At 43.2% G+C, this 25,072-nt stretch overlaps 1 protein-coding gene across 1 annotated transcript in view; it reads right to left on the reverse strand.

The window, feature by feature from the left end:
- Positions 1-240: 240 nt before the first annotated feature.
- LOC119247043 (uncharacterized) overlaps positions 241-25,072 on the reverse strand; it is a 206,390-nt gene continuing 181,558 nt past the window's right edge. Inside the window, 12 exon segments of the mRNA XM_054696783.1 lie at positions 241-359; positions 1,302-1,448; positions 2,637-2,732; positions 3,125-3,163; positions 3,166-3,261; positions 3,659-3,691; positions 3,905-4,219; positions 4,304-4,345; positions 5,821-6,135; positions 7,335-7,677; positions 10,506-10,699; positions 19,255-19,569. Of these exon segments, the coding sequence (XP_054552758.1) occupies positions 241-359; positions 1,302-1,448; positions 2,637-2,732; positions 3,125-3,163; positions 3,166-3,261; positions 3,659-3,691; positions 3,905-4,219; positions 4,304-4,345; positions 5,821-6,135; positions 7,335-7,677; positions 10,506-10,699; positions 19,255-19,569 (2,054 nt within the window).

A 25,072-nucleotide genomic window follows, 5' to 3' on the forward strand; every position in this document is an offset into this window, starting at 1 on the left:
TCAACTGAGATTTCACTTGGGGATGGGGTGTGATTGAAGATGGAATTTTCCAAGGTCAGTGGGGTCAATGTATCTGGATTCTTAACAACCCTGAAGCTCAGAGTGTATGTTATGAAGATTGTCTTTACATCACAGACCCAAGTAAAACCTCTGCAATAATGAAGAAGACAGAATTCTCATTTATTTGGGAAACAATATTACAGAGCAGTCTTTGAAGATTTATTTGATCCAAAAATGGTGCTACATGGTGCTAAGCTCGACATCATCATACCACAGGTCTTCTCGTTCTAGGACCAATGGGAGTCCTCTCTCTTCCATGCCATAGATGACAACTTCGCCAGGAGACTCTAGAGAGAGGCCTGCAAGGTGAAGGAGAATCTGGTGACAACAAGAATAATTCTTTGGTATAAAGAGATGAGTGCACAAAGACTACAGGATATATGTGAGGCCCAGCAACTGTTTCAAAGGCTGGAGCTGCTTCATCCACTCAGCTACTCTGTGCATAGTCATATCTTGCTCTTGAAAATTAGAAAGCATTAGGGAAATAATGGTGAGGAGTGGAGAACATGAATACTCTCTTCTACACCCATGTGGTTTGATTTCATAAGGAATGGGGGCAGGAGATGACTCCCCTAGATTCCTCAGCACCTCAATGCCAGTCAAGTCTTCAGGAGAACATTCTGGGTTCTCTGTCAGATGCCAAAAGGGAGCAGCTCAAGTGACTCCTACAACCTCCTACTCCCCAGACAGCACTACATGCTCACACATAGGCAGAGGCCTAGTCCTAAGGAAGGAGGGTCGTTGTCAACTAAAACAATGGGAGAATATTTTCCCTTGGTTTCATTCTGCAGCTCATATTTTATGACTCTAATTAAGCCTTTGACATCTGCATTAGTAGCAAACAAAGCCTACTTTAAACATCTGGATATATGATTCCCCCGCAAACAAATATTTCTACATTACAAATTTAATTTACATTGCTATCGAAACTTTCCAGATTACTTCTCACAATCTGAAAGAGCTCCGAATATATTTTCAGATCACATATCTCAATTGTGGTGTGAAAAAATGGGAATAAAGCCTCTGCCACTCATATAGGAATGTCTGTATCATAATGATAGAAGAAATGGACATGAGAACACAGTATGTGTCTCCTCTCAGAAGAGATGAAACAGACACACCTCATCTAGGTCTAGAGGGCCCAGATGTTGATAGTAAAGATAAACTGACTATTGACAAGTCCAAATTCATCCTCCCCCAGACTAGGAAATGAGGCTACGGGAGACAGAGCTGACACTCACCTGTCTGGGAATACCCAGCACCACCTTCCTCCTCTGGGAAAAAATAATTCCTACTCATTCCTAGGGAAGTAGGAATTTCAGGAACAGGAAACTCTTCAACATCATCATAACCATTTCCCGTGGCTCTGACATGCTGTCCCGGAGGCTCTGGAAATGAACAAGGACTGAGGCTGGACTAGGGGGTGCTCAGGCCCTTTTACTACAGAGATTCCAACAGCTGATACATATAAGCTCTAGATTCCAGGGCTGTCTCTGGGCATTTATTTGATTTAACATTCTCAGAAATTATTTGATTTTTCTACATATTCTACTATACTTTACGGCCTCTTATACCATAAAGCAGCCTCTTATACCATAAAGCAAATACGGCCTCTTATACCATAAAGCAGCAACAAAAGCTATTGTAATAGGAATTCAGGTACTACATTCATACAACAGAGCTGTAACATATAATATGTACAAATCAGTGTCTTGGGATGATATCGACAAAGAGAACACAGCTGCCCACATGCTCTCTGGGTACCTGTCACCCAGAGAAAGGCAAAACCACCAGTCCCTTCCACAGGAGTCCTGGGTCTCAATTCCCTGAAGGCTATGTTGATCTAAGGATCCAATTTCCAGGATCCCTCCAGACATGTCTCATCCCAAGAGCTATCCATTGTCACAATCTGGAGAAGATCCAGGAGAAACATCCTCCTCTCTTAGGTCCCTTGTTAATAAGAACTTCTGGTAACTGATAAGTCAAGCCCCAGCAGTCCATGTTTTCTGGGGCTTTAAAAAAAATCAATTTTGGGGGTCAGTTATACATGACCCACATATATAATACCATCTCAAGTGCAAACCACAGATGTGAATCTGTAATTGATTAGAAGTAGCTGTGGATAAAGAAAACTGGGTATGATATTTTCCTTTCTGAGATGACAGAGTGGGCAGACAGAGAAAAGGGTTTTTGTGAAGAAGACAGAAGATATTCCTCCCCTCCTCATCACAGTTCTCCTAGATGAGATCACTTGTCCTCAGCCCAACATCCAGGGAAGACCCTGAGTCTACTACCTGGGGCAGGTCCAGGGTCTCCCTTTTCATCGTCCCCTGTGTAATACGGCAGCTTTGTCACTAAGTCATCAGACAGGCTTCCTGGTGGGAAGAACATCACAGACAGAAAACATTTGCCATAGCAGGAGGCCCGGTGTCAAGGTTCAGAAGAAATTTTGAGACATCAGAGTTGTAGGGAGAGGGCTGGGAGCTCCTGCTTTGGGAGGAGGGAGAGGTTGAGTCTATAAATGTGAAGGGAACCCATGGTCAGCTCAGGAACAGCGGGGAGGGCATGGGGCACACCTGGGCTGTCCAAAAGTTCCTCCTTTTCTGGTAGAGCATAGTTATCAATCTCCTGGTACAAGGCCTCATCAGTGGCATTTTCAAAAGCAGGTGAGGCTGTGGAAAGAGACATGCGTTCAGAGACTACTCCTGGAGACAGTCCCTACACCAACAGGCAAGACCTCTGATGCACTCCATTGCTCACTCCTGAGGAAACTGCCAGGCTCTCAGAGTCCCTTCCTGAGCTCTGTGAGACATAGACAGCTTTCTTGACACTGACTGTGACCCTATACTCAATTCTCATGTACAGTGTTCCATGGTAAGTCATAATTCATGAGAGGTTTTACATTCAACCAAGGATTCAGCTGTCTCAAATCTTAAAGGCTATTGTAGAGAAGGTGCTTTTTGCCAGACTGTGAGGGTGGAGACAATACTAGGGCACTTTTCTTGGTATCAAAACTGGCTCAACAGCATTCCCACAACGTCCCTTTAGCATCCCCTTGGCCTACCTTGGTGCTCTGCTCTCCCTCTGTGCAGCTGAATCCCAGGATGACCAGGACCAGGAAGAGAAGGGCCCCCAAGACGATGCAGAGGACCCCGGGCAGGGAGAAGATGCCCAGGCCTAGAGCTGAGTCTGATTTGCTGCCTGAGGAGAAAAAAGTGTCATAAGATTTAGGAAAGGATTGTATGTCAAGGAGAACCCTTCCTCAACCCCTTGTCTTGCTCATCCACTGAGTCCTCAAGACCATGAAGTACCATGCAGATACAATGCCTGGCCTGAATCCCAAGGTGTGATTCACCCCAGTCGTGCCCTGAGCTGTGTCAGCTGTCTCTGCATGTGATTTTAAGGGATCTTTATAAAGTGAAAATGGATAAGCATTTGGACATTACAGCTGCCACAATGAACAGGACTGTAATGCCTGAGCATTAGGCCTTTCCTGTACAATATGGTTAATTTTCCATAAATATGCAGATTCCATTGTGTATGGCCCTGATGATGTGGGTATCACCTCTATCTCAGGGCTCAGAGAAGAAACACTTACTTCCATGATTGTGGGGTACTGTTGTCTTCTCACCTGGAGCGAAGAGAAGGGGTAATGGGAAACTACTGAGTTGGGTGGGAAAACCCCAGGGTCACACCTACCATCTCTGGCACCTTGTTCTCTCCCAGCTTCCAGGTGCCAAGCAATAGACTCCAGGTGCCAAAGTACAGAAAAGCAGGTGAGACCAGGAAGAGATTCTGGATGCAACTCCTCCCTTCACCCCACAGAAGGGGGTCGCCCACTCACCCGAGCACCTCACTCCCGCGTCCTCCTCATGCTTGCAGTCGCTCTGCCCCCAGGGAGCCGCAGGGCACTCCCACAGGGAGGACTCCCCGCCCCTGCACCGCACCTCGTCCAGCCAGATGCTGCCATTTCCAGGGCCAAAGGCCGCCGCGCGCGGGGCGTCCAGCGCCGAGCCACAGCCCAGCTGCCCGCACACCACGTGGGCCTCGGCCAAGCTCCAGGAGTCGTCGCACACCGTGCCCCACGCCCCCGCGTGCCACACCTCCACGCGGCCCGAGCACGCGCTGTCTCCTCCCCGCAGGCGCAGCTTCTCCCTGTCTGCAAGGCCAGGGGACCCCTGTTAGGGCCCTGCTGGAGGAGGAGCCCCAGGCGGACCCGGTGAGCTGGGAGGGGCTGATGTACCTGTGCAGGGGGCTGCAGATGGACAGCTCTTGGGCCTCTTTTCTGCAAAAGCAAAGGAGTAATGCTGGGTCAGCGACAGGAGTGAGTGGTTTTGCTCCCAAACTAGGTCACCTGCTTCAGCCCAAATGACAAGGGAAACACGGGCTTCCTAGCTAATCTACTGGCTGAGTGGCTGGGACTCTCCCTGGATCTTCACCCTCATCAGCAGCTGAAATTATTTTATCTTTGTCTTGTCTATCACTCTCCATGCTCCACAATATCTCTCTCTCTCTCTCTCTCTCTCTCTCTCTCTCTCTCTCACACACACACACACAGATGCAGCTCAGCCAGAGGAAGGACCTTGCACATCTAACTCACATCTGTGCTCCTGCTCTTAGCTCAGTGCCTAGTGCCCCACAGGTCTTCATTCAACACATGTGTGCAGAACATTCTGTAAGCACTGGGGAGAGGGTTTGATCAATCTCCTGAATGAATGGATGACTAAAATGTGGTGAGATTTAATTCCTTTAAGTTATTATGCATGAGTAAGCTGTTAGAGAAACAAAATCATATCAATGGTTTGTGGTAATAAAGAAGAAAAAAATTTTAAAATAACTGTAGAATCACAGAAATCATTCATAATAAAAAATTCACTTACACTTTTTAAAGGAACAATTATATAACAGATCAAGTAATCAATGCAGGAGAAAGATCTGCTTGATCCAGGTCACTGACCTTTCAGCAGTGACAGCCAAGGCAATAAACAAATTGCTCTTTGACAGAATTGTTTCCTTGCACCCTGCACTGAAGTGGTCTCCCTCTGCTCTGTATTCCAGGGTCCCCTCAGAGCTCTCCCCCATCTTCTTTCTCCTCTTGTCATGAGGGAATTTTCTAAGTATCTAAGAATCTTCCCACTTCATCCTTGATGGGACTCTTACTCATCCTTCAAGTCTCCACTAAAACATGATTTATCTTCTGGCCCCATACACACTTCCACACTCAAGACTCTTGAATTTCTGCTTAATCAGAGTCTACAACCTGGGATGTTATGGACCATGAAGGCAGAAATTATATATTCTCTTTTCTCTGTCCTCTGGCCTGGAGTGTAATTTTGTTTCCACAAGACATGTTTTACTCGCTGCCAGCCGACTGACCTGGAGTCTGACTAGCACCGATGCATTTCGATGCAATAGCTAAGAGCATAAGAGAACAGAGCTTGGGGACCAGGCTCTGAGTTATCTCAAGGTGTTCACATAGCATTTAGCTAGTCCTAATTAACTAGCCATTCCTTAGGAGTCCATCAGAGGATTATTCATACGCCCCACACTTCAACACAATCATCCTAGTATTTTTCATGTAAACTACAGGTAGCACAAGTTTCCTTATTTTCTCCTCTGAAACAGAGTTGGAACATGTGGATTAAATATTTACCCAACTTCATTTTACAGACTTATCTTAAACTCATAAGCTATATTTGAAAATATAGAACATCACTAGTGACAGCCTATGGGGCAGACACAGACACATACAACAGTCACCTGCACACATGACAGAAGCTTCCTCTCCTGAAGAACATGAATGGTATTTCCAAGAGTCAGAAGGACATTGCCAAAGAGAGGTATCAGTTTTCCTACACCGGATTCCATCTACCCACTGGGGTCTAGAACCTTCCCTAGCAGCAACCAAAGAGTTGAGGGTCCCGCTGTCCCCACAGCCAAGCTGTCTGCAGATCACGGACAAGGTCATGGCATCCATGGGGCTGCTGCACACACTGCCCCAGGTCCTGTTGTAGAAAACTTCCAGCCACCCAGCACAGTCCTGGTCCTTGCTCACCACCCTGAGGGCCAGGAACTCTGAAAGATAAAGGGGGAGACAAGGCACCATGAGCACCCCACTTGGCACTCTGGACCCTCTGCAGGGAAGGAGTGCTGGATGCTGACAAAACCACAGGATATGAAGTAGGTGGTGTGGCAAGAAGGGTGGGGGCAGAATAATGGCCCCCAGAAATGTCTGCATTCTGAATCCTGGAATCTGTGAATATTATCATCTTACATGTGAATGTGTTACCTTGCAAGGCAAAAGATACTGTATAGATGTGACTATGATAAGGAGCTTGGAAAGGTGAGACTAACCTGGAACATCGAGGATTAACCAGGTGATCCCAATGTAATCACTCTTTTTTTAAAAGATTTATTTATGTATACAAGAACTGGGGTGTAGGTAGAGATGTAGGAGGTGAGAGGATTCACCAGGCAGAGTGAGGAGCAGAAGAGGCAGATCTACTGAAATACACTGCTGAGGGGAGCAGCGGGCGAGTCAGGAGAGGTCTGCTGCACCATGAGGGTTATCACCCTGGCTGGGGATCAAACTCATGGCACAGTGGCTGCCGACAGATTGATAGAGCTGTGCCTTTAACCCTTGCTCCACCAGGGAGGCCCAAGACTCACTGTCTTAAAAGTGGAACACCATATCTGGCTTTGGTTAGAGAGAGAGAGGTGATTATGGAGAATGGTGAGAGATGTGCAACACTGCTGGCCTGATGACCCAGGAAGGGGGCTCTGAGCCAAGCAGCACAGGCAGTTTCTAGAGCTGGAAATTGATTCTTCCCCAGGAACTGAGAAGAGAGCAGCCCTGCTCACACCTTGATTTTAGCCCAGTGAGAGTTTGTTAGACTTCTAGCTCAAGAACTGCAAGATAATACATATAACTTGCTTTAAACAACTAATTTTGTGAATATTTGTTACAACCACAGTGGAAATCAGTGGTGGGTTTCAAGATTCCATCAGCGTAAGTACCTGAAAAGTGAGCCCTGCTTGCAAATGGAAACTGTAGGTTGTTGCTCTGTCAGAAGATGTTGCAGAGAAAGAAGAAACAGACTCTCACTGGCACAGGAAGGAAGGAGGGGCCTAATCCTCATATCTTCTAGAGACTCAGGACCACTGGAGGAGGATTCCTTCCCCTCTGCTCTTTCACACTTTGTCCAAGAAATAAGTTGTCCTCCCCTGCCCCCGCCCCATTTCTCGGCAGCCCCTGGACAATGTGCAGTGCAGACCTGAGCAGATGACCCCGGCGTCTTCCTTGTGCCTGCAGTCATTGAGCTCCCAGCCCGGGGACGGGCACTTCCGCAGGAGGGACTCGTTTCCTGTGCACTGCAGCTCCTCCAGCCAGATGGGTCCTGATCCCTCCCCGAAGTGAGCAGAGACCGTGGCGTTGAGGGCCTCCCCACAGCCCAGCTGTCTGCACACCACGTGGGCATCACGCAGGTCCCAGCCATCATCACAGATGGTGCCCCAGGAGCCCTGGTGAAGGATCTCCACTCTGCCGGCGCAGGGATGGCCTCCGTCCACCAGGCGGAGCTGTGTGCTGTCTGCGGAGAGAGTCAGGTCAGGAGGCATCTAACCTGGAAAGAGACTCTTTCCTGGTCCTGGAAGGCCCTCACCTGAGCAGTTGTCTGTGCCCTCCTCTGAGGCTGCAGAGCCTGCTAGTGGAGACGGGGAGTGGGTGCACAGGGGCAGCACCTGTGTCTGGTTTCCTGCAGAGCAGTGAGTAGAGGGTTAGTGGGGGTGAAGAGCAGAAAACTGAATTAAACTACATGATAACCTCGGTCTGAGGTGAGCGCTGTAATGGGGCAGTCATCGTTATCATGATTGTAACATTTACTTTCTTTGTATGGTTTCTGTTTTAAGTGAAACACTAAGAAACACTGAATCCTGAATCCTGAAACCTGTGAATATTATCATCTTACATGTGAATATGTTACCTTGTAAGGCAAAAGAGACTGTATAGATGTTACTATGATAAGGACCTTGGAAAGGTGTTGGATAAGGACCCTAGAAAAGTGAGATAGGGCTTCCCTGGTGGTGCAGGTGGTTGAGCTAGCACTGTGAAGCTGTCCGCAGCCTCTGCAGCGCCGGTCCATCCCAGCCACCCAGGGAGAAACCCACATGGCACAACAGAGACCTCTCCTGACTCGCCCGCAGCTCCCCTCAGCAGTGTATTTCGTCAGTCTGCCTGTTCTGTTCCCCACTCTGTCTTTGGTGAATCCTCTCACTCTCCCGCGCATCTGGCCTGTATGCTGTTCTTGTATAAATAAATCAATCTTAAAAAAAAATGAGTATATGCCAAGTGTATGAAGGTGTTTCAGAGCTCCCAAAACAGTGAGAATTTTTGACACAGATGCTCAGGGAGAAGCTAAAGCAGGGCTAAGCCTCTTTGCCCTCGAGACTTTCCTCAAGTCAGCCATAATAGATGACTCTGAAAACTGAAACAGAGATATGGAGGCAGGAATAGTAAAATGGAATGGAAGATCAGAGGAAATATACAGAATACAGCACAGGGAACAATAGAAAACATGAAAACAAGAGATAAGGTGAAAGGTCTAAGCTGCATGTGTATTAAGTTTTATTCCTTAAACCCACAAGTGAAAGAAGGAAAGTAGAAACTTAAAAATCCACTATTACAGTGGGACACTTCATACACCTTGGTGGTGTTTATATATATATATATCCACAAAATCCTTGTTACTGTGTCCATTGAGGAGTGAGGTCTTGCTCCCTTCTCTTGCAGCTGGACTGATCCTCAGGACTTGCTTGTAAACAACATGATGCGGCGATGGCAACACTGCTGATTTCCTGCACCAAGCCAGGAAAGTCGTGCAGCCTCCCCAGCCTCAAGAGGACACAAGCTTTAGGGGAGGTGGCTCTGCTGAGCCTGTCCTGGGGGAGAGGCCATAGGCAGGGGGTCTACCATCCTGTCAGTGAGCATCCTGAGTTCCCAGTTTAGGCAGCTCTTGCGTGACTTCAGTCTCACATGACAGCTACGTGAAAGTACGAGACAGAACTGCCAAATTGATTCCCCCCAATTCTTGACCCAGGAAATCACAGCTAAATAGAATGCATTTTTGTTTCTGCTGTTAAGATTTTGGGCAAATTGGTAACAGCAATAGAAACCAGGAACTTATTATGAGGCCTAAAAAGAAAAAAAAATACTTTTCTTCAAATAAGCTTCTCCTACAGAGAATTTAAAATGTGTGTCTGGAGGACTTGTCAATGGATGTAGAAAGCATCTCTATTTATAGGAGTCCAGGTCTGTTCCTTTAGGGCCAAGACAGTAGGCAGAAGTCAGAAGAGCTGATCAGTAGAAGGCTGATCAGTTTAGTGGATACTATTGGTGAGGGGTTAAAGGACCGAAGAGAATATGATTGGAAGAAAAAAAAATAAAGTGATTACTTTCCATTTCTGCATTTCGAAGCAACATGTATTCAGAAAACATAAGTAAAACTTCTGAGTAAAAAAGCTATCAGTGGTATTTCGAATATCTGAATGGTATGATTTGCAAAAGCTGCACCTCAAAACAGCAGAATACACATTATTCTTAAGAGCATGTAGGCCATTTACCAAAACTGTTGTGCCAAAAATGAATTCCAAATTTTTTCAAAGGAAAACTAAGAAAAAGTCATATAACCATGTTTTGACCACAGAAAATTAAGCTAGAAACAAAAGAAAACCTTTAAAAATTCATTAAACTCTACTAATGTGTACTTCTCATGCAATAAAACACCAACATTAAGAGTAAATGGGGTATATTTTGACAAATATTTGTGTATACATAATCCACTCTTTATTCATGAACCAGTTTTCCCACATGCCCTGCTCTGAGGGACCCGAGCACCCTAAGTGCAGTTAGTGCCCCCTCTCACCTGAGCAGATCACAGAGGCTGTGTTTCCACCAGCACAGTCGGAAGCACCCAGGGCAGTCATGGGGCAGTTCCACAAGAAAGATTCAGCCCCCGAGCAGTGAAATCGACCCCTCCAGACCTGGTCAGCTCCTCCCCAAGAGTGTGCTCCTTTGGGGGTAGACAGGGCAACTCCACAGCCAAGCTGACGACACACAACATGGGCATTGGCCAGACTCCAGTGGGAGGCGCAGAGTGTTCTTCAGTGCCCTGAAATGCTCATCTCCACCTGTCCCTCACACTGAGAGCCCTCGTCGCTCATGAGCCGCACTTCTGTATATGCTGGGGGAGGAGACAGGGCTTCAGCCAAAGCTCATGTGCTTCTTACCCAGCAGAAGAAGCAGGGAGGGTGAACCCTGCTTGATTCTCACCTGAGCAGACAAGGTAAACAGCCCCATGGTGGTGGCAGGTGCCTCCAGGACAGGGCACCCTGGGGCAGGACCAGAGACCTGGCTCCTGCCCCTCACACCAGAACTCCTCAGGCCAGACCCGTCCATCTGACTCTCTGAAGGGCACGCCCCCCAGGACAGACACAGCCTTGCCACACCCCAGCTCTGCACAGATGACCTGGGCGGTGGGGAATGTGAAGTTCCCATCAGACACTGGAGTCCAGTCTCCTCTGGAATGCACTTCCACTCGCCCTGAGCAGGGCCTACCCCCTCCAGCCAGATGCACAGTTAATCCTAGAGAAAAGAAAAATAGGAGAATGCTCAGGACTGTCCGTGTCATCAAAAACAACATATATAGGCAATGGTGTGAATACATTTGTTTTCTAGTGAGAGGGCACAGAGAGAGAATCTGAGAGTCAGAATTGCGAGTTTCTGAAGAGAAATTCAGAAGGATTTGCAGGATAACTGTGAATGACTGAACCCCAAGACTATATACTCTTTGATGTGTTAGAAATGTGAATCCTTGTCTAGGAATCAGGAAGCTAGAGGACCTGAGGCCATTGCTCTGGTGATGGGAGAACACCCAAGGACAACACCATAGGGGGAAATGAAATAATTTCAAAAAGTAAACCACTACTTGAGAAAAAAATAAATTTAATAAAATTACAGGGGCATTCAGACTTGCCCCTTAGATGGACTAGTCCAGAGTAAAAAAGAGCTGTGTTATTATAGAGGCTTGAAGACTGTCATCCAAATGTGAGGGCCATTCTGAGATTTCTGGGGTTAGAATTGTGGCCAGTGTTGTCTTAGGAGCTGGTCCTCAAGAGACTGAGTGCAAGGAAATCCACAAGTCCTGGCCTTTGAGAACTGCCATCCACAGACAGACTGATGCTCAAGGGAGGAAACAGAGACATTAATGTCCACTTTCATGGTTTTGCATTTTATTTTCTGATAATTCTTGATGAAAAGAAATTCCAAGAATTTCTTAGGTCACCTTATTGTGACAGAAGCTGTGCACAGATGAATTTGGATGCTCGGAAAGTTCAGGGTCATAGTAGAAGGAGGCCTGATCCTAGCATTCTCTCCTGAATCCTTGGGATTTTCAGTGAACCTGCAGGAGAGTGAGATCTCAGTGGAAGATTATTAGACACCTGAACTTGCTGATCCCTTCCTACTACAGGATTTTTTCCAAGATCTGGAAATCTTAGGGAATGAGAATAATTGATGTATTTTAATGCTATCACTAAGTTAACTGCATATTCCTCTATGTGTGTGTTCTTGAATAAGAAGCAAAAGGTGCAGGAAAGGGGAGGGGGGTACATACAGATAATGATCTGGAGTCTCTCACCTTGCACAAGCCTTAATGTGGGTGAAAGATACAAGTATTTGAAGAAAATATTTGTCCAACAAGATTTGGACATATTTTATCAACCTATACCTCTCCCATTCACCACCTATCCCTGCATTCCTTTATTTCTTTCACTTAGACAAAAGAAACAATCTTAAGAGTTATAATTGGGTAGAAGGAAGAATCAAATATGGCAGCAATGTCTGTATAAGTGGGGGTGTGGATGGGGTGTGTGGTAGATTATATTGGGAGTGGGTGAAGTTTAAACTTAATGGGGGAGACCAAAGAAAGGATGCATGTTCATCATTCAGTGACTATATTTTGGATACAATGAAGATAATTCAAGGAAAAAATAAATTCTCAAATCATAATGAATAATTTTTCATAGTTTCAATATTAATCTCATGAAATACAAACTCAGAATAAGAAAGAAATATTTCTTTTATACTATTTTACTTAATATACTTGACATATATTAGATATGCAAATGCATGTTGAATAACTGATACGTTCTCATACATACCAAGAATGAGCCTTCTCAAGCCAATTACTGTTAATTCTTGTCTGTTTTCTAATTGATTTTAAAATTTACAAGAAAGAAAATTGTAAAGAGCCTATGAAATCAAAGCTAGATGTGATGGGTTTAGATATTAAAAATAATAAAACCAATTAAGATCTGACAAGAGTCAGAAGGAGCAGAATGTGAATATCTAGTCATCTCAAAGACAGACAGAAATTTAGTGTTTGTAAAGGGAATATTTTAAATCATTGAAGAAGATACATTCAGCAAACAATGTTGAAAATGTAGAGCTATGTTTTTCAAATAATAAAACATATTCCCACTTGATATTAATCTCTGAAATAAATGTTATAGTAATTAAACATATATATAAGAAGTGAAGCAGAAAAAAATTAAGAGAAAAAGTTATACACATTCTTTGAAAGACACAGTTGATTGAAAGGAAAACTAATTCTAGGGTTTTCTTATTAACATGATCATTTCCAGCAAGTCATCTAATGCTGACCTAATTTAAAATCATTCACCTCTGTGATAGGATAGAAATCCTTTCAGTGGTCAAAAATTTGATAATGAAAATTTTATTTATTTAATTTGTAATTTTATTAAATTTAATCTTTTTCTCAATGGTGGTTTACTTTTTGGAAATTATTTGATTTCCCCCTATGGTGTTGTCCTTGGGTGTTCTCCCACCACTAGAGAACCCATAATCCATGACAAAGTTCCTTCTGCTCTTCCTTCCCCTGTTTGACATCTCTTTGTCCCTTATCGCGCTGTAAGCATCAGATATATGAGTTCTATCAGCTGCAAGCTTGTCTTTTTCATAACCCTTTGTTCAGTTTCTCTATATTCCTTCTATAAGTGAAACCATCAGATATTTCTCTTTTCCTTCTGACTTATTTCACTAAGCATAATCCCTTCTAGCTCCATCCAGGCTGTAGTAAAGGCCATAGGTTTGATAAGGACATTTTAATATGTGGGCAAGACTGGGTGTTATTAGTGAGAAATATTCTATCGATGTTCATCTGACGTAAGTAGAATTTGAGTTCAACACACCACAGAAAGACACCCAATTCTTTGGTGTCATTTGTATATTTATTAGAAGTGGGTGAAGTTTCTGTACAACTGATGCCCAGGGAAGAGCCTGGCTGATGTGGAACTCCTCCCTGAGTTCCTGATAGGCCCTTCTGAAGAAAGTGAATGAATCAGGGTGAAGACTGGGCTCTCACTGACAGGTCCTGTCCAGCTCTTTGTCTTTTTACTGCAAATCAGTCTTACTGACTGACCTACTGACCTGATCCTGATATGTCAGGATAAACTTTTTTTTTTAGTTTTTTTTTTTTTTTCCCTTTATTTTTTTTTTTTTTTTACAATTTTTATTTTTTATATTTTTCTTACATCTTTTAGTTCCCTTTTTCATTTTTCATATATTTCACATCATTTTCCACAATGTATGCATTTTTTATCTTGGCTATATTCCCCATACAATTGCACCCCCCTTATTTTGACCCCAATCTCTCCTTTTCCCCCTGCCCTCATAGTGTGTCTCTGGTTTAGAGTTGCTTGTTGATTTTGATTTTTTCTTTATTATAGTTATTCTTTTTCCTGATCTCTTATTTAGGTTTTCTAAACTCCTACTATGGGTGAGACCATCTGTTTTTTTTTTTTTTTTTTCTTCTGGCTTATTTCGCTGAGCATAATCCCTTCCACCTCCAGCCATGTTGCTGCAAATTGCATGAGTTTATCTTTTTTGATTGCTGAGTAATATTCCATGGTGTATATATACCACATCTTCTTGATCCAGTCATCTATTTTTGGGCATTTGGGTTGTCTTCAGAGCTTAGCTATTGTAAATAGTGCTTCTATAAACATAGGGGTACAGATGTCCTTTGAAATTAATATTTCTGTGTCATTTGGGTAAACACCCAGGAGTGGAATTGCAGGATCATTTGGAAGCTCTATATTTAGTAGGTTGAGGAATCTTCACACAGCTTTCCATAGTGGTTGGACCAGTTTGCACTCCCACAGGCAGTGCAGGAGAGTACCTATTTCTCCACATCCTCACCAACATTTGTTGTTGCTAGTTTTTTTAATATGTGCCATTCTCACTGGAGTAAGATGGTATCTCATTGTAGTTTTGATTTGCATTTCCCTGATTACAAGTGAAGTTGAACATTTTTTCATATGCCTGTTGGCCATTTGCGCTTCCTCTTTGGAGAAGTTTCTTTATAGTTCTGCCCATTTTTTGACTGGATTATTTTCTTTGTTTTTGTTGAGTCTCTTCAGCTCTTTGCAGATTTTTGTGGTCAGTCCTTTATCATTAGTGTTGTGTGCAAAAATTTTCTCCCAGTCAGTGGGGTTTCTCCTCGTTTTGGTTATTGACTCTTTTGCTGTGCAGAAGCTCTTTAATTTGATGTAGTCCCAGCTGTTTATCTTTGCCTTCACTATCACTGCTCTGGGTGATGTGTCTGTAAAGATATCTTTGAGGTGCATGTCATGTAGTGTTTTGCCTATATTTCCTTCTATATATTTTATGGTTTCAGGTCTTATGTCTAGTTCTTTAATCCATTTTGAGTTGATTTTTGTGTATGGTGTGAGGTAGTGGTCAAGCTTCATTCTTTGGCATGTAGCGACCCAGTTTCCCCAACACCATTTATTGAACAAACTTTCTTTGCTCCAATGCATATTCTTTGCTCCTTTGTCAAAGATTAGTTGACCATAAATCTGTGGGTTTATTTCTGGGTTTTCTATTTGGTTCAATTGGTCTGTGTGTCTGTTCTTGTTCCAATACCATGCAGTTTTGATCATTACAACTTTGTAATATAGTTTGAAATCTGGGCACATGATGCCTCCATTCCCTTCTTTTTTTTTTCAGGAGGATTTTGGCTATTCGGGGTTTTTGGTGGCTCCATATGAATTTCATCAATATTTGTTCTATTTCTTTGAAGAATGACATTGAAATTTTTATTGGAATAGCATTGAATCTGTAAAATTTTTTTGGTAGGATGGCCATTTTGATAATGTTAATTCTTCCGATCCATGAGCAGGGGATGTCTTTCCATTTCTTTTTGTCTTCTTCTATTTCTTTTAACAGTGTTTTATAGTTTTCTTTGTACAGGTCCTTTACTTCTTTTGTTAGGTTTATTCCCAAGTATTTGATTTTTTTTTTGATAATAAAAGGCATGGTTTTCTTGATTTCTTCTTCTTCAGATTTATTGTTTGTGTATAAGAAGGCTACTGATTTTTGTGTGTTGATTTTGTATCCTGCCACTTTACTAAACTGATTGATTAGTTGAATTAGTTTTTCTGTGGAGTTTTTAGGGTTCTCTATGTATATTATCATATCATCTGCAAATAGTGATAGTTTGACTTCTTCTTTTCCTATTTGGATTCCTTGTATGTCTTTCTCTTGTCTTATTGCTCTGGCTAGGACTTCCAGTATTATATTGAAAAGCAGTGGTGAGAGTGGACATCCTTGTCTTGTTCCAGATCTTAATGGAAATGCTTTCAGCTTTTCACTATTGAAAATGATATTGGCTATGGGCTTGTCACAGATGGCCTTTATGATGTTGAGGTATTGTTATAGGACAGGGAGAGGGGCAGCCCAAGCCCCGCAAACCTGCCTATTCTAAATGGGTTCTGCCATCCGCCGCATCAACACAAAACATAGGAGACTTTAATGGGAAGGAACTTTAATAAAACTAGGAAACAATACAGGTAAGGCAAAGAGTCTAGTTTCTAGTCTAGTTTCTAAATGAAGCATCCAGAGTTACCCGTCCCCTCGTGGGTAAAAGTCCATCCATATGGGATTGGCCCAGGACAAGGCCCCAAAGCCTGCCACAAGTCTAAAGCATCTTCCAGTGGGGACCCACAGAAAAGGGTCACAAACAACCGGACAAGCCCAGAAGGAAAAGAGCAAAATCAACATCCAGATAAAAGCTGCCATTGTCACCTCCCCACGGGTCTCACCCACATCTGTGTCACCCAGTCCACGACCAAAAGACAAGCAGTTTCTTTACGTGTCTCTAGGCTCCATGCGCCTCCTCCAGGTCGCCTTCTGGCTCCATCCTGCTTCCTTCCTCAGTCTCTTCTGCTTCCCCTCTTCCTGCTCAGCTCCACCCTCCCTTGGGTGGGGCAGGGAACCTCCCCCTTTCCTGGGGACCACCCTGTTACAGTATGTTCCTTGTATTCCAAGAATTTCAAGGTCTTTATCATAAATGGGTGTTGTACTTTGTCAAAAGCTTTCTCGGCATCTATTGATATTATCATATGGTTTTTATTTTTCTTTTTGTTGATATGTTGGATTATATTGATTGATTTTCAGATGTTGAACCATCCTTGTGTCCCTGGAATAAATCCTACTTGGTCGTGGTGAATTATCTTATGGATACATTGTTGGATTCTGTCAGGATAAACTTTTAAAAATCTGCCTAGTAGATGAAATGGCAGGGGGAAAATAAACAGTTTTACCAAGGACCACAGAGGTGGTAATTGATCCATTTAACCATATACAACAAAAACCTAATGGACCAACATAATGAAAACTGAAGATAACAAAATTCCTTGAACTGTGTAATGTGCGTTGTAGGGAACTAGGTTCACATGTTGGGTCATAAATTTGAAAAGATGCAGACACACTAATCCTTCAGTCAGAAAGATGGGAAACACCCAGGTCCACGCCTAGCAATGTTTGGCTCTTTCATTGATTAGATCAATGAGCTCTCAGAGCTGTAAATAATATTTGTGATACTCAAGCACTATGTTCTTATTTTAGTCCAGAGAAGACAGAACTCAGGGAGTGGCTGGAGTGACTGGTTCAGGATTACTGAGTTGGCGCACACTCTGGCCTCCAGATGTACCTGCTTTGGTGATTGTTTTATGCTCCTGACAATAGCTCCATATCCCAGATACCTGCACAACAGGCTCATCTTCCTTCAGGCCCAGTGTTAAGTATATCTCTGGCCCTCTCTCCTTGGTGTTTCACCCCTACTCTTTTCTCACAAAGGTGACCCCCAATTTTCAATGTAGCCCATGTGCAAGGGAGACATCAACTGAGTCATAGGTGGGATCTCAGGGACCAACTTCCAGGAATCTGTTCTCTCTGACCAAACCTGAGTCAGGAGAGCCCCAATTTTCTACATCTCAGCTTCTGCTGATATTGGGGCTGTTTTGGTCAAAGGACATTCTCCTCTCACTATTATAGCCTTAGGGCTTGGTTTCTCTAGGGAAGCAAGAGAGCAAGGATGACCTGATTGGTCTTCATCACCTTTTTTCTTTATTCCTTCCCCTCTGATCAAGATACCTCCACTGTCCTCCCTTCAGCTGTGACTTATCTGCATCTAGACCAACTCTCAGGGCCTCTGACCAGCAGCCTCGCCTGCCTCTGATCCTTCCGGATCCTCATCTATGCCTCCAAGCTCTGACTGTTCTGTTGGAACAGAGCACAGGGTGCCTGAGATGTGGGAAATGTCTCCATGGGATGTGGTATCAGGTCACTGCTTATTTGAAGACAAAACTTGTCCTCTGCTCTTGGGACAATGAGGCTTTCCTCACCTTGGAAAACCAAAGGGTGACTTTCCCATCAAGGGCAGCAAAGGACAAGGACAGTGGGTCACAGGGGTCCAGAAATGAGGCAATATTGAGCCTCTAATTGGGAAATGATGAAAATGGAGACAGAGGGGAAGTTTCAGAGGAAACATCTCCAAACTCAGTACAGTTTGCTACCTGGATAGCAACATAGTGTTTCATATTGTTTGATTCAAAATACAATTGTCATTTCAGAGTTTGCCATGCTTCAGGAACCTTTCCAAGTGCTAGGAATATGAATTATAATACATCAATGTCCTTATCTTTGCAGAACTTTACTTCTAGTGGAGGGAAAACAACCAGTAGACAGTTTTAAGACTTGAAAGAGTAGGAGAGAACTGGAAGGCACAATGCAAGGGGAACTGCTGCTTCAGAGGGTGATTTATTACATGCATCGACCCCACCATGGGCAAAATGAAAGTTATAGTCAGATATGTCCTTGCTTGGCCTCTTGCTATAAAGACATCTGGTGTCCTCAGGCACAGATGGCACCTCCACACACCCTGCACCCTCATGCTGCTCAGAGAACCCCCGATGTCCTCTCAGCTGCCCTGGCCATCCCCCTCCATCCCAGATACTTTAAACTGCTTCCTCCTTCTTTGAAAATTATATTTGTTCCCACAATCCATTCTTGTCAATCCCACAATGCAATTCATTTTGAAGCCATTGAATAAAGTAAAATCTACATAATCTTTTTCCACAAAACACAAATTAACATATTATTGCCTCCACTATTGAACTGTTAGTGAGTGCCTGGCCATTTAACCTCCAAAGTTTGAGTCTGCACAAATGTTTTGAAAGAAAATAGAGTGTCTCTCCAGTAATAATGAAGGAGAATCTATGACCCAAAGCATTTCATCCACAGCTTTTTGGTTTTATTGGCAAGGACCTATGAATATTTATGCTTGAGTTTATGAAGGAGACACAATTTGGCACAAATCCATACAATTCTCTGATTTGTTCAGTGATATCCCCTGTGTCTCTGCTCTTACTAACCCAGTGTAAAACCACATTCCCACTATCTATACAGAATAAATTAATGAGGGAATGCTGGTCCTCATTTTGTCCTTCCCACTGATAGGCTCACTGAACAAGAGGAGGTTGTATGGTGATATGCAAATGTTTACTCTTACAAATCTTATAAAGATTTATGAAGATTGATTTTAATTGGGATGATAACAGAATAAGTTATTTTGTCAGGTAGCACCAATGCAGAAGAAAGGACTAGCAGTTTCTTTAGGAGTAAAGGACACTCATCATTCAGAGAAGCTTTGTGCCCTCGGGACTATGGAAAGGTAAAATGTATCTCAGACCTATCTGATCTGTTGTCCGAGATCGGACACCAGCTTCCTTGGAACTTTCCATTCCTTAAGCTCCTGGAAAATGCACTGACCATACCTGAACAGATGACTCCTGCATCCTTGCCATACTTGCAGTAGTTCTCCTCCGGGGATGCAAACGGGCAATCCAACAGGTAGGACTCCTTTCCTGTACACTGAGACTCTGCAAAGTACATGGACCCTGATCTCGCACCGAAGTGAGAAGAGACGGTGGCATTGAGGGCCTCGCCACAGCCCAGCTCTCTGCATACCACGTGGGCATCACGCAGGTCCCAGCCATAATCACACACAGTGGCCTGGGAGTTCTGGTTAAAGAGCTCCACTGTGCCGCTGCAGTGATGGTCTCCATCCACCAGGCGGAGTTGTATTGTGTCTGAGGAAAGAGAATCAGGTCAAAGGAGGTGACTTTCCTGGTCCTGAGGGCCCCTCACCTGAGCAGCTGGCAGTGCCCTCCTCTGAGGCTGCACAGCCTGCTGGTGGAGACAAAGTTCTTGCACTGGGGCAGCACCTGGTTTCCTATAGCAGTCGGCAGAGCAATAAAGTGAAAGTAAGAAAGAACAGGAGTAATGTAACTAAAGATAATCTAGTGAGCATTGTGAGACAACAGGTGTTACCTGGTCCTGCCAGTGTTAACCCTGATGTAGAGTCTGCCTGGCATCTGAGATGTCAGAATCTCTGCCCTGAGCAGTTAAATGAATTCAGATCCCTGTAATGGACAGGCAGCTGGGTGGATTCCTTATAAATCATACTCACATCCACGCTATTAACTTGAGAGTTAGAAGGTTGGATTATAGGGAACTATTGTGAGCTTATCAGAAGTCTCCAGTGGCAGCCATGAGTCCCATCAGTAAGACTCATTCTTCTTGGTATAGTCACTCAGAGCTGAAAGATGAATGGCCATGAGACTAGCTATGGTTTACCTGGAATACTTCATTAATGATCTAGGCTCCAGAATGTACTCTTGAGTAGATGAGGCCTGATCACAGCAGATACACTGGCCAGTAACACTGGGAATCATACATTTGCTTGTTCCCCCAAACAAATCTAATGTCTACTTTATGTCAGGAATTCCCCTTAATCAAAATTTGGAGTTATTTGTTGTTAAGGGCAAAATATAATGTATCTCTAATCCCACCAAGGAGCAGAACAGTTTATATTCCTGAGCTGAAATCACTCAAGCAGTTTTGACAGACTCTCTTATTATTATTTTCTTCTTTTCATATTGAAAAAAGAGATGCACCAAGAGGTTAAAAAATGTGTCAGTATTGCAACATAAGCAATGGAATAGAGAATAAACCTAGAGCTTCTGCTGTCATGAATAATGGAGGGTTTGTCGGTTTTATTCTCTGTTCCAAGACTGATGTAAACACTGGTGCTGGAGTGTAAAATAGGAGACCTGAGGGCCACACCCATAGACCAGGTGTTTGGTCAAATATTTGCCCAGTATACATGTTGTGCAGGGCAGGAGGCCAAAGAAGAATGTCAAAACTCTTGAAAGCAGAGTGGCTATTTCTTTATTCATTTGGGTTCTGAGTTACCAGAATATCCAGGATCTGAGCTGAATTCTGAGTCCCCAGGATGCCCTTGCCACAGGCACAGGGACAAGTCAGGGGTAGACTGAGTGTCACCCAAACAGCCAGCCAGGTTTGTTGCAGCTCAGGTCTAGGTTACAGTTAGATATCTGGGTGCTCAGCAGCCCCAGCCCCACCTGCCTAGCAGAACAACAAAAGATGCATCAGATGTAGAAAATATATCTGGATAAACTTAATTTTTAACATTAACTAAAAAGTTCCATGGCATGTAAAAAGATGGGATCAAATCACAAAGAGAAAAAAGAAGATAAGAAAAGGTAGAAAAACATAATAAATAGATTGGAGTTAGCATATAAGAGCCTTAACTCTGATACATGAATTTAGGGAAAAAAGAGGAAATAAGACAAAAACAAATAAAAGAACAAAAAGAATTTTTTTTAAAGATTTATTTATTTATACATGCGCTGGGTGCAGTCAGAAGCACAGGAGGGTGAGAGAATTCACCAGAGCCAGAGCGGGGAGCAGAGCAGGCAGAAGGACCGAAGTGCACTGCTGAGGGAAGCAGCGGGCGGCAGGAGAGGTCTGCGCGCCATGTGGGACCCTCCTCCAGTGGCCGGGGAGCAGCCGGGGATTGAACCGGCGCTGCAGAGGCCGCGGGTAGCTTCGCAACCCAGCGCTCAACCGCTGCGCCACCAGGGAGGCCCAACAAAAAGAATTTTTAAAGAATTGTAAATATAAAAGAAATTCATACTATAGACTTAATGAAGAGGAAGTATTGAGAGAGGGGAAAAAAAAAATAAGCTTCAGTTTAGGAAACTACAAGAACAGTAAATAAAGTATGAAGGAAGTTGGAATGAAATAACTTTGGGAAATTAATAAAGAACAAATTAGTGAGAAAGAAAGCAACCTTAAGATAGAGAATGCAGAGAAATAAGAATTTGACCAATATAGGAGGAAAAAATAGGATATGGAGTATTTGATTTGTATCCAAAAAAGTATGCGTGTGTATGTGTGTATGTGTGTGTGTTTGTCCACATACAAATATGGACTGCGTGCTCTATGAATATTATAGTAGAGATATTTAAATATATAGATATTTATAGATACTGTATTTATAAGCAATTTCAATTCTAGATCACACTGTATCCCTTACTTTCTTTTTTTCAAGATGACTTCTTGGATGAGCTCCTGAGTAGATTATTGACTTTAAATTGTGTTCCTAAAGCAGCTTTAATCCTCTCCCTACATTCCAGTTTGCTGTGATATAATTGACAAATTGTATATTGTAATTTAAAGTATACAGTAGGTTGACTTGATGCACTTCCATGTTGCAAAATAATATCACCCTACCTTTAGCTGTCACCTCCATCAACTCATATAAACACCATTTCTTTCTGGTAGTGAGACCAAAAGATCTGCTCTCTTAGCAACATTCATAAGACAGTATTGTTCACTATAGTCACAATCTATCCTTGGATCCCCAGAGGGTATAATCTTTTAACTGAAAGTTTGTATCCTTTGACCATGCCCATTTGCAGGTTTTTTGCAAAGACAAGTCTTTCCTTCAGCAGACCAATTTAGACCTCATGAACACCAAATATATAGCCCAGGAGGGGGGATGCCCCTGTCTCGGAGGATTTCTCCAAACAATGTATGGAAAACTGCAAACATGTCTGCCCCATTGTCTTTTACCCTCTCACCACACTCCCCCTGCTCCTTTATTTTTTGCACTTAGCTTATCTCCTTACATATTTATGGTGTTTATCAACCCTCCAAAATCTGTACCATGAAGGTAGAGTTTAAAAAATTTTTGTTCACTGTTCTATCACAAGTACCTACATAATTTCCTAACAGATGACACTCAAATATTTTATAAGTAAATGACTAGTAAAAGATCAGACCATAGAAAGATAACAGTTTTTGATCTCCATCATACTCAGATGATGGATTTGTCATATAAACAATATAGTCAAATATTAACATATATTAATAATAGCCAAATATTAATAATATGGCCATTATTTTTAGCTACTGTGTACCCAGATATTAAATTTATTTTTATTACCTAACATTAAATTAATATTAAATCAATAAAGGTTAACATGAAATCAATATTATTTATTATTTATCAATTTAATAACAAACATGACATATAATTGTGTAAATAAACATAAAATCACCAACTTTAATTTATTATAAACTTATTGATAAATTTAATTCTCTATATTAAATTTATTAAAAATAAACATTAAAAATAAACAGTAGAATTAAATGTGCAAGCTGTAAGAGAGACTGTTGAAATAACCAGACACATTAAAAAGAAGCAAATAGATCTTAGAATTGCTAAAACACTCATTGGGTGAAGTATCCTTTAGACTAGATACAGATGAAAAGGAGTAGGTGAATGGGAAGAGAAAGCCAAAATATTTCTGCAACTCTGTTCTATGAGACAAGCCTCTATCAAAGCAGAGACTTCACATTCAGAAAGGATGACAGGGAGCAGTAGATCCTGACTGCATGTGCCGAGCTTAGGAAAGAATCAATGCCCTTTGGCACCTGATATCAGGGCTGCAATTTCACAAGCAGATGGGGCAACTCATGTGAACTCATGCTTTAATATGTGAACCTGTGCTTCAGTCACATGATTTTACAAAAAGTTGTCTGACAAAAGAAAATCATACTTATAGGAGTGACGTGTGATTTCTTCTTAGTAAAATGAGAAATGTACTCATTGCTCTCATAGCTGGAGAGGCCAGAATGGAATCAGCATAAATTTTGTATTTCACACCGACAGTCCACTTCTACCACTAAATAACTGCGAAGCTGGAGAAGGGTCAACCATCCTCACATGTGATCACATCCCTAGAAATGGGAGCTCCAAGAAATACAACAACACAATGAGGAGCACAACACCTGTTGGAACCATTCACAAAGAAGAGAGACATGGAGACATCTAAATGGAAAGTTTTGAAATCAGGAGGAAACAGGGAATCGGGAAGGGGTGGAGAGGGAGGAGCATCTAGAGCAGCCAGGCCCAAGGCCCACACCTGAGAGACTGGCTGTCCAGGATGTGCAGATCATTCTCATTTCAGGAATCAACCCTGATAGCTTGGACTCTGCTGGTCAGGGGCCCAGGGCAGAGCAGATGCCATGTCAAGTCTGGAGGAACTACCAGTGAGAAATCCACCTAAGGACAGTCACAAGCTCAGGGCTCTTCCTCAACAGCAGACCCTTAGGATGTCACAGGCACGATCGATAACCCACGGGGGTGGGGAACACTGGCCAAGAGAGCCCCATCCTGGAGTCTCAGAGGCTACATCCCTCTGCATGCAGTGTCCCTATCAGTTCACCCAGGAGCCCCTACATTTGTGTCAGTTTTCTTGCTGCCCCCCTGGGGTGGAGGACCATGGAGCCAAGATGTAGCAAGGGAAACACCACAAGCAGGGAGACAATCCTGTCAGCTCCTAGTGCTGAGGAAATATGGCAGTAAAGCAGGAAAACGTTTGAGCTGTGGTTTGTGGGGAAGAAAAAAGCAACTCACAAGCAGGCTTAGATTGCAGGTGCAGGCGTATCTGGGGGTGTAATTAAAGTTTGTATTGGGAGGGCTTTCTTCAAAGGTATCCATATCTGCCCTCATCATAGATATAGACACACACATAAGAACCACCACCATTTTACCACAATCCAGATGTCTGCCTTAGAGTACGATTCTGTGGACTCCTTTTTAGAAATGAGATTTCCAAAGGCAGACGTGCTCCTGCCCACACATTCACCCTTCACATGCTCTTCAAACTCCCTTTTACCCCTGCCCCCCACCACACACACACAAACACTCATCCTTAGGCTGAAGGAGCAGAAACCCATAATCCTACTGGGGAGAGGCAGTACGGGGAGCAGGAATGAAGCTAAGAGATGCAGCCTCAGAAAGTCACTCAGTCATAATCCATTACAGGAAAACTGGGAAGTCATCAGACTCTTCATTGTTTTGAGGTGTTATTGGGGAGATCTGAACACAGACTCAGTCAGTCTGAGAACAAACATTGAATCTCGGCAACATCTCACAGGTGAACTTGAAAAGCAGAGGCCCCCACAGGAGAAAAATGGACATTCACTGTCACTAAAGATCACATTGGGACAAAACCAAGCAGTCAACAAAGAGAAGTTGCCTTTGCAATTCCAGGGCTCACACCTCAGAGCCTGAGAATTAATCCAGTGTCTCTGCTGATCTTAGGTAGTAAGGTTCTGCTTACCTTGGGCTCTCGCTAGGACAGCGGAGAGGAGAAAAGCAAGTCCTGGGAGAAAGAAGTGTCCATTCATGGTAGTTCTGAGCCTCATGTTAACAAC

The sequence above is a fragment of the Talpa occidentalis genome, unplaced genomic scaffold (genome assembly GCF_014898055.3).
Source record: "Talpa occidentalis isolate TD23 unplaced genomic scaffold, MPIMG_talOcc4v2.1 talOcc4.16, whole genome shotgun sequence".
Lineage (NCBI taxonomy): Eukaryota > Metazoa > Chordata > Mammalia > Eulipotyphla > Talpidae > Talpa > Talpa occidentalis.